Source organism: Zootoca vivipara, chromosome 6 (assembly GCF_963506605.1).
Source record: "Zootoca vivipara chromosome 6, rZooViv1.1, whole genome shotgun sequence".
NCBI classification, from domain to species: Eukaryota; Metazoa; Chordata; class Lepidosauria; order Squamata; family Lacertidae; genus Zootoca; species Zootoca vivipara.
Window position 1 is genome coordinate 55,530,484 of NC_083281.1, and position 10,225 is coordinate 55,540,708.

Here is a 10,225-nt window from a genome sequence, read left to right on the forward strand (position 1 = left end):
GCTAGAAAATATGGAACACAATGTCTTGTAAAAATTGACCAATTTTCCTATGCTAAACTGACTTTGTGGGGAAATGCCACTTTTAAAATCAGGGTGGGGTGGGGAATGGTAATATGGAAGAACAGGATGGAGGCAGGCATATTGACTTGAGACCAATTAATAGATGAGAGTGATGAATTTTATACTTGTGCTATATGAAAAGAAAAACACCACCTATTTGATTCAGCCCAATGGCAATATTTGCAGCTGCACCATATGCTAACATCTTTATTTGGACCGGCAGCTTTTACAGCATCTAATACACCTAAGATAATAAAAACAATTGGTTAAATCCTCTCAGACTAAAAACCCGGTGAATGTTTTCCACAGATACCTGGTCTCAATTAATCAACTTGACATATGGTATCTGAGAAGTGAATAGAATAAAGAATTGGAGGTTCCTATTTTACCTAAGCAGTGGGACAATAATTTAGCTTCTATAGTTAATACAACAAAAAATAACATTAAGAATCTATTGCCCTTAATTTCAAAACTGTTTATATACCTACATTTCATATTGTATCACAATTCCAAGTATTTTTTTATTTTTCTTTAATGTTTGTTTTTGCTTTTGTTTTGTTCCTTTTCTTTTACTTTATTTTCTCACTGAAAATTTTCGATAAAATATAACTATAAAAAACCTGATCTGCAAATGAAGCACATAATCAACAACTGCACAAGGATGCATACTGTACTTATGAGGTGCTCCAAGGACAGGCTCTTTCTTCTTTTTAACCTTTTTAACCTTTTTACACTGCTCCACAGAAGCCCGTGGTTGTGTGGTACAATATATTTTTCAAATTGCTCCCAGAGAGTGACTGTCACTCTTAACGTGAAGTCCCTTCCTGGGCAATTGTTTGAGGGGGGAAATGACCCTGTGTATTCACGACAACCTTTTCAATTCCTGTAGACTGTTATCATCATTTCTGCTGTGGACAAGGATGAAATGTCACCAGGAGTGAAATTCAAGTTTTCCTTGGTGTCTGACGAGAGCAACTTCACTCTAATTAACAATCACGGTACGTTTCTGTGGATTTCATGAGATGGCAAAAAGGAAACATTGTATGAATGTTAACTAACCATGCGCCAAATACAGCTTCATGGTTTGCTTGTCCCTATTTATAAATTATTTAGGGCTCTGTATATATTGTTGGGACCCAGGTGGTGCTGTGGGTTAAACCACTGAGCTTGCTGATCAGAAGGTCAGCGGTTCGAATCCCTGTGACGGGGTGAGCTCCCATTGCTCGGTCCCAGCTCCTGCCAACCTAGCAGTTTGAAAGCATGTCAAAATGCAAGTAGATAAATAGGAAGATAAATAGAAATACAGCGGGAAGGTAAACGGCGTTTCCGTGTGCTACTCCGGTTCGCCAGAAATGGCTTTGTCATGCTGGCCACATGACCTGGAAGCTATACGCTGGCTCCCTCGGCCAATAATGCGAGATGAGCGCGCAACCCCAGAGTCAGTCACGACTGGACCTAATGGTCAGGGGTCCCTTTACCTTTACCTTTATATATTGTTATTAATATCATTCATAAAACATTTCTAAACTGCCAGCTCATTCAAAACTATCATGGTGATGTACAACACAAGCATTAAAACATCACAAAATTATAAAATATAGAACAAATGACCAACACTGAATCAAACTGATTCTCTAAAACTGCTAATTTCCCAAAACAAACCACTCCTGTATAGAAGAAGTGCTGATGACTCCTGGCCACCCAGACATTTTCTGGGTTCCTGAAAAGATTACTTAGCCTCAGGAGCTGAACTTGTGCCAGCCAGCTGGCACTCCTACAAGGCAATCACCATTTGAGATTATCACTTAATGAGATGCTATTGCCTTCCTCAGACAGCACAGCGAATGTCACCGTCAAATACGGACAGTTTAATCGGGAACTAGTCAAAACCCATTACTTGCCTATCATCATCTCTGACAACGGCTCACCCCAGCAGAGCAGCACAAACACTCTTGCCATCCATGTCTGCAAGTGCAACGAGGAAGGAGACTTCACTTTCTGCGAAGAGCCAGCAAAACAAATGGGAGTCAGCGTCCAAGCACTAGTTGCCATCTTGGTCTGCATCCTCACCATCATTGGTAAATCTACTCATAAATATTCACATTTCTGGCCTTCCCAGGGGAAAGATCCCTTATATTACATATAAGGAACAGAAGGGGTGGCATTCACAGAAAGGGATATGAAAATGGAGTAATTTTGCTCTTTAAGGTCATACGGTAGCAACCATTTTTCAGAGATGGTTACTTCTCCCACCTTGCCGAACCTCAGGTTGAATCAGGTTGCGTTTTCTATTCAACCACATGCTTGTTTTTCTTCTCCATTCTACAACTAATTTACGTTTTGTTTGCAGTGATTATGGTGCTAATAGTTATGAGGAAGCGACACAGGAAAGACCTGAACATTCTCAGGAAGAATGTGACGGATATCCATGAGCAGCTGGTGGCCTACGATGAAGAAGGTGGTGGTGAAATGGACACCACCAGCTACGATGTGTCAGTCCTCAACTCAGTCCGCCAGACCAGCATGAGGTCACCGAGGATGACCATGGAGAACAGGCCTTGCGTGTACTCCCATGTACAAAAGCCCCCAGGAAATGGGATCTCGGGCACCGGAGAAATGGGCATTATGATTGAGGTGAAAAAAGACGAAGCTGACAATGACGGGGATTTGCTGCCGTACGACACTCTCCACATATACGGTTATGAAGGGGCCGAGTCCATTGCAGAATCCTTAAGCTCTTTGGGGTCAGGATCCTCAGACTCTGATATCGACTATGATTTTCTGAATGACTGGGGTCCCAGGTTTAAAATGCTGGCAGAGCTTTATGGGCTGGAACCCAGTGAAGATCTTCTGTATTGAGCGTTCTGTATTGACAGGTTCCCCCAGCCTTAGCCACAGACAATGTGGCTAAGAGAATGTTGGTTCAGAAGACGGAACCAACTAGCAATTTGTGCATTCCCAATACCTAAATCAGCTCAACGTACCTTTTTTTCTGAGCAGTTTTACATGACCAGGATGATAGACAGCAAAAGCTATGACTTTTGAGCATTTCAGAAGGGGCTCCATGAGCATACTAATGCATCCTGCACATGTGGGAGGACCCTGATTGGGCCACATAGAGTCCTTTCTGGTGCACTCTGACACATGTATGAACAAGGGCAGGGCTAGATCCCAAGGCACACACACATTTTTGAAGTGTGGCTCTTTCCCAGCAAGCATTAACAATCCTTTCTTGCTTATTTTAGTTTCTTAGAAACTAAAACTCAAAACCCACCCATGATTCTGGAAGGAACAATTTCTGGGACTTCAGGGAGTGCAAATCTCCTAGTCTTTAGTGTAGGTTTCATTTGATTGCAACTTCCATTATGCATGTATATACAGGCTAAATTTTTATTCATTTTTAATGCTTTTTTTTCAAACACAGCTGAAGAAATTCAGCTGCATCAGGGAACTTTTCCAAGTTACAAGCCTCATTAACTGTGAAATTATCCTAACACTTTTCTTCTTGCTGGTGCCCCCCACCCTACCCCTTCTTCCAGGTACTGTAAACATGGATATTTCAAGCATTTGACGCTTCCAAAACACCAATAGGAGATTCATCACTGATTTGACCTTTCCAAAACTAGCCTAGACCTTTCCCAGGTACTGTGTTGCCAGTTATCCAGTGCGAGGCTGGTGTCCTTTGAGACTGATAGAACAAAAGATAAGGAGGCCAACAGTAGGGGGCACTAAAGTGAGTGATGGGGGGGCGACTAATTCTAGTTTTGTCCCCGTTCTCCTCTCTGCTGAGTTAGACAATGGCAACTCTGAGACTAAGGATGAGGAGGCTGACAGCCTGTGCTACCTTTTGGACCTGTGAGGAAGTAGTTAGGTGGGGGCCAGCTGAAAACTGTACTTGGAAGGGGCAGGGCCCCATTGGCCCAATGGACTAGCCTCCATTGTTGTTACCTCCTTTCCCAGTCTACCTTACGACTGTGCCCAGATGCAGAGACTACTGCTTCTTCACCCACCAAGTTCCCCCCCCCCCGACCATCCCCATTATTCTGTTTACCATGTTGTCTAATGAAGACTTCTTTTAGAAAAACTCCAAATCTTGCCACCTAGTGTGTGATATTTTGGTTGCCCTGATACAGATTTTCTTTTTTCTTTTTTCCCCTAATGGGCCAGCATGACTACCTTTACTTTTTCTGTGAGCAGGGTATACTCATTTTCACTAGCATGCAAAATCCAAACTATACATATAAGTATGGTTCTACTAAATAATGTATGGCTATTATTTGTTTAACAAAATATTCCTACTAATGAAAATAGTTGGGTGTAATTAATGTATGTGATGTTTAAACAGTGAGGTGAACTATAAAATCATTTAAAGCTATGGTAAGGCAATTGTAAACAATATCCAGTTTTTAAAGCGTCCTATGATCCTTGTATTTTGTGTTAAAAGCTACTCTACTGTACATCAATGGTTTTTGCACTGGATAGTTACATTTCCTATTTAAGGTGTATGTATGTTTGTTGTGGGTGGGGCGGGTTACCTACATAAAAGCCAAATTCATGTATACTTGCATTTGTCTGCTCATTAGTAAGATATTCAGGCAAACCTGTGATGACTTTAGTGCAGGCATCCCCAAACTTCAGCCCTCCAGTGGTCCTGTTAGCTATGGATCATGGGAGTTGTAGGCCAAAACATCTGGAGGGCCGCAGTTTGGGGGTGCCTGCTTTAGTACATTTAAACGCAGGGGAATCTACCAAACAGATGATAAAATCTGCTTATCAGATTGCTGAGGAACCACTTCTTCCCTTATGTTTGTATGTCATCCCCCAAGGCATAAAGGGCTATAAATGTACTGAGGAATGGGGTGTAGCTCAGTGGCACAGCACATCCTTTGCATGCATAAATTCCCGCATTCAATCCCTGGCTTCTCCAAGCAGGACTGGGAAATATTCCTGACTGAAACCCTGAAGAGAAACCCAGCCAACCAGCTTCCACTATATGTACTGTGACAGGTTCAATATAAGGTGATATTGTTCCTGTGTTCTTAGAGCAGCACTCTCTCATATGTTGGATTTGACTTACTGTATGCCACAAAAAAGTTGGATTTGACTTACTGTATGCCACAAAAAAGTGCCCATCTCGGGGTAAGCTCAATGAACTCAGGGGGATTTTCTTCAAAATAAAATAAACACTCCATAGCCTAGGGAGTGAAACATGGCCTAGTTAGCAAACATTGTTCTTGACGACTTAAAAGATGCTTTGCAAAATAATTGCTAACATCCAGCATATTTGTCAAACAAAGTAGCAGGGAACAGCTGCTGAATTATGCTTCACCCCTGGGCACCTTTCAAAATAATCACTTGTGTTGGCCTATTTATGCCTTTCAAGGTGTCAATGAAAATTTCTTTCAAAGAACTGTGGGACACCTGAAAAGGAGCTTGTGGTTGCACTTGGTGAAGGCATCACATAAGCAAGGTGCTTGGAGCAATGTTCATGTGACCTAAAAGGATACAGGGTGGTGTGCAGTGGTGCAAACCCATCACAACCTCCAAATACTCATCAGAAGGTTGGGTTGGAGCCTGTGCAGGTACAGCTGTATACCTTCTGGGTCTCTCGTGGAGATTCAAGGCCCTGTGTTTTGTAAGGGTACTAGTGTATTTGCATTGATGGAACCTGCTAATGCACATTTCTTCCTGCATAGGCTCTGTTCTAACCTACCAATGAATACACAGAGGTCATAAGTGAGACCTGATGGCATGGTCTTATTCCCAATAACCATACATTTGCAATTATGTAAACAGGGTTTGAGCTTCTTCTTCACTCATCCTGCCCTGAGAAATGAAGATTACAAGCCCCAAAACAGGATCGTCTTGCATGCCCTTCATGGAAGGCTCAGTATAGGAAGCCTCGTTCATCTTTCAAACCAGCATTCCTGCTAAAAGCAGTTGGGGTCATTTACCTATTCCATACTCCCTTTCACACACCTGACCCAGCTGAAGAGTGTGAGGGAGGCAGTCCAGTGAGACTGTCCCCTCCTTTCCATTTCTACATGTTATATCATTTCTCTAAGTATTTTAAAATTGTAAACCGCCCAGGGTGCAACGATGGAAAGGTGGTATATAAATGAAATAAATAATAGCTAACTGGCCATTTCTTTGCCCAGAAGATCTTAACAGTTCAGCAGAAGAACAGAACGGGCCAGAAACCTCGTCCCGTTCTCCCAGTAGCCAACCAGATGCCTATGAGAAGCCCACAAGCAGGCCCTGAGTACAACAGCACTCTCCCCACTTGTGAATCCTAGCCACTGGTATTTGGAGACATATTGCCTCTTTCAGTGCAGGTAGGCCATAGCCATTGTAATGCAGCATGGCTAGCGGGGATTGTTCTCTTCAGGTGGTCAGTATCAAAGTGAACGCACAGTCCCATTAAGGAAACACAAACCCACAATCCTTAACGTGATGGGCCATTGGCTCTCTTCAGGTCTTTGATAGTGGAATTAATTAAGCGCACAAGAGTGGGGGGGGGCTGCAGGGATGATCATGCTAGCTCTATTAACTTGCGTATACTGTGGATCCAAAAATGGCTGTTGGCGGGGAAGAAGCACATCCACCTTACCCTTGTGGTATCCTTGCTGGGGGTCATGAGATTCTCTCCCCTAGGCAAGTTAACAGATGGATTGCTCTCTCCAATAACTTGCACAAGGACAAAAAAGAAAGCTTGCAACCCAGAAACATCAGGGAGGGGTGTCTCACCACTCCTAGCAAGGACCCTGCTGCTTCCTTCCTGCCCCTTCAGGCTCACTGTCTACCAGCCAACACCGTTGCTGCTCCACTTCAGTGCCTGCCCATCGCCTCTCCAGGTTTCTTTTGTGTAAACAAATACACTGGGAAACCATGGATCTTGTAACATAGGTAAGTTTGGCCCTCAAAAAACCATGTAACTGAGTCCTCAGTGAAATCAGCATATATCTATATTTCGTTGCGGCATGTACACAAATGAGCAGCAGGTGGCACTCAGCTCCAGCAATGCCATAATTAAGACAATGCACTTCTGCAGTTCTGTTCCCTACCATTGTTTTTTTGCATAGACTAAATACACTGCCATCAGGATTGGATGCTTTCATGCATAGCCCTGCACTGCTTCTGAACCGTGGTCTATGCACGCAGCAGGAAGGAGTGGAAATGCAGCGGTAGACTTGAGGTGATAGAATGGAAGGTATCACTTCAGAAAATAGGGCAGAAGTCAAATTTGCTCCTCTAAGTTTTTGCTTTCTTGTTCATTTTAAAAACAGAACTCCCTGCAAACAGAAAACTAGCAGAACAGGGAACAAGACTGGGCTAGACTCTTTTCTTCCTAATCTCCTAGTTTTGAACAGGAAGGTTTTTTTTTTTCTTTATGAGGAAGAACATTAAAAAATGGCCCTGCCAAAAAAATGGTCTGACATGGTGCAATCCAGTCTGCCACCTCAGTCAATGTGTAGACTTGCTCTTGGGGACTTTGAGGCATACTGGGAAGAGCTGTTTGCAGGGTTGGCATTGGCTATGTACTCACCATGGCCCATATGCCAATAGGAGGCAATCCTAGGTCATTAACACGATTAGTCATTAGCAACTCAGTACTATTGGCATTGAAACAGCATTTCCGTGCACTACTCTGGTTCGCCAGGAGCAGCTTAGTCATGCTGGCCACATGACCCGGAAGCTGTCTGCAGACAAACGTCAGCTCCCTCTGCCAGTAAAGCAAGATGAGCACCGCAACCCCAGAGTCGTCCGCGACTGAACTGTCAGGGGTCCCTTTACCCTTTACCTTTACTATTGGCACTGCTCATTCCCTTGCCTAATTCCGGGCCTAATCACAACAACTTCTAGAGTTAGAGGACAAGGTGTGCTGTGGTTACTATTCTTTTTTTCTTTCCTCTCATTTGCTCATTGGGCAAGTGCAGGTGAATAGGCAACGACAGCAAGGAGGAGGAGGAACATCTAAGCTAGTAGCAACCTCTAGCTGGTTCACAGCAATGAATTCTGGGACAGTTCCAGGTTGTCTGACAATTCCCCCCACCTCTGCCAATGGGCCCTGGCAAGCTTACCTGGCTGCAGTGGCAGCACTCTGAGCAGTGCCAAGCACCTGACTCTTGCCACATTTTAATTTCCCACAACGACTCAAGAGAGATGCTAGGATGGGGGTATTTGGGAAAATTTAAGAAGTGTCTTGATCATGGGTAGGCAAACTAAGGCCCGGGGGCCAGATCCGGACCAATCACCTTCTAAATCCGGCCCGCAGATGGTCCGGGAATCAGTGTGTTTTTACATGAGTAGAATGTATTCTTTTATTTAAAATGCATCTTTGGGTTACTTTTGGGGCCTGCCTGGTGTTTTTACATCAGTAGAATGTGTGCTTTTATTTAAAATGCATCCCACAAGGTCTGAGGGACAGTGGACCGGCCCCCTGCTGAAAAGGTTTGCTGACCCCTTCTTGATACTCCAGAAAAGCAAAGTTAAGGGTAACCCATAGCAGGTTTCATCAGCAAGCCCTGCCAGGGCATTGGATTTTTGTATGTTTTTATATTTGCTGTTGTTTTGCTATGTTACTATGACATTTTTATAGTGTTTGTTTGAAATGTGTTCCTGCTTTCTTTGATGTAAACTGCTTTGAGCATGATTTTGTGTGTGTGTGTGTGTGTGGAAAAGTGGCATACCAATAAGAGGACTGAATGAATGAATGAATGAATGGTGCAAAAGAGATAGAAAGGATTAGTCACTTCTGATGGCGTTGTCAAATCATAATAAAGACAACAGGCAATCCAGCAGGTCCTTCACACTGACAAACAGCTATATGTAAGCTTCATGATGTTGTTGTTGTTTAGTCGTTTAGTCGTGTCCGACTCTTCGTGACCCCATGGACCATAGCACGCCAGGCACTCCTGTCTTCCACTGCCTCCCGTAGTTTGGTCAAACTCATGTTCGTAGCTTCGAGAACACTGTCCAACCATCTTGTCCTCTGTCGTCCCCTTCTCCTAGTGCCCTCAATCTTTCCCAACATCAGGGTCTTTTCCAAGGATTCTTCTCTTCTCATGAGGTGGCCAAAGTATTGGAGCCTCAGCTTCACGATCTGTCCTTCCAGGGAGCACTCAGGGCTGATTTCCTTAAGAATGGATAGGTTTGATCTTCTAGCAGTCCATGGGACTCTCAAGAGTCTCCTCCAGCACCATAATTCAAAAGCATCAATTCTTCGGCGATCAGCCTTCTTTATGGTCCAGCTCTCACTTCCATACATCACTACTGGGAAAACCATAGCTTTAACTATACGGACCTTTGTCGGCAAGGTGATGTCTCTGCTTTTTAAGATGCTGTCTAGGTTTGTCATTGCTTTTCTCCCAAGAAGCAGGCGTCTTTTAATTTCGTGACTGCTGTCACCATCTGCAGTGATCAAGGAGCCCAAGAAAGTAAAATCTCTCACTGCCTCCATTTCTTCCCCTTCTATTTGCCAGGAGGTGATGGGACCAGTGGCCATGATCTTGGTTTTTTTGATGTTGAGCTTCAGACCATATTTTGCGCTCTCCTCTTTCACCCTCATTAAAAGGTTCTTTAATTCCTCCTCACTTTCTGCCATCAAGGTTGTGTCATCTGCATATCTGAGGTTGTTGATATTTCTTCCGGCAATCTTAATTCCTGCTTGGGATTCATCTAGTCCAGCCTTTCGCATGATGAATTCTGCATATAAGTTAAATAAGCAGGGAGACAATATACAACCTTGTTGTACTCCTTTCCCAATTTTGAACCAATCAGTTGTTCCATATCCAGTTCTAACTGTAGCTTCTTGTCCCACGTAGAGATTTCTAAGGAGACAGATGAGGTGATCAGGCACTCCCATTTCTTTAAGAACTTGCCATAGTTTGCTGTGGTCGACACAGTCAAAGGCTTTTGCATAGTCAATGAAGCAGAAGTAGACGTTTTTCTGGAACTCTCTAGCTTTCTCCATAATCCAGCGCATGTTTGCTATTTGGTCTCTGGTTCCTCTGCCCTTTCGAAATCCAGCTTGCACTTCTGGGAGTTCTCGGTCCACATACTGCCTAAGCCTGCCTTGTAGAATTTTAAGCATAACCTTGCTAGCGTGTGAAATGAGGGCAATTGTGCGGTAGTTGGAGCATTCTTTGGCACTGCCCTTCTTTGG

The 10,225-nt window shown here is 43.6% G+C and overlaps 1 protein-coding gene across 1 annotated transcript in view; it reads left to right on the forward strand.

The window, feature by feature from the left end:
* Window positions 1-8,136, forward strand: part of CDH5 (cadherin 5) — a 34,693-nt gene extending 26,557 nt beyond the window's left edge. Inside the window, exons 10-12 of the mRNA XM_035119438.2 lie at window positions 950-1,058; window positions 1,893-2,138; window positions 2,411-8,136. Coding sequence (XP_034975329.1) covers window positions 950-1,058; window positions 1,893-2,138; window positions 2,411-2,919 — 864 coding nt within the window. The 3' untranslated portion in view covers window positions 2,920-8,136. The remainder of the gene's footprint in view (window positions 1-949; window positions 1,059-1,892; window positions 2,139-2,410) is intronic.
* The last annotated feature ends 2,089 nt before the right edge of the window (window positions 8,137-10,225 follow it).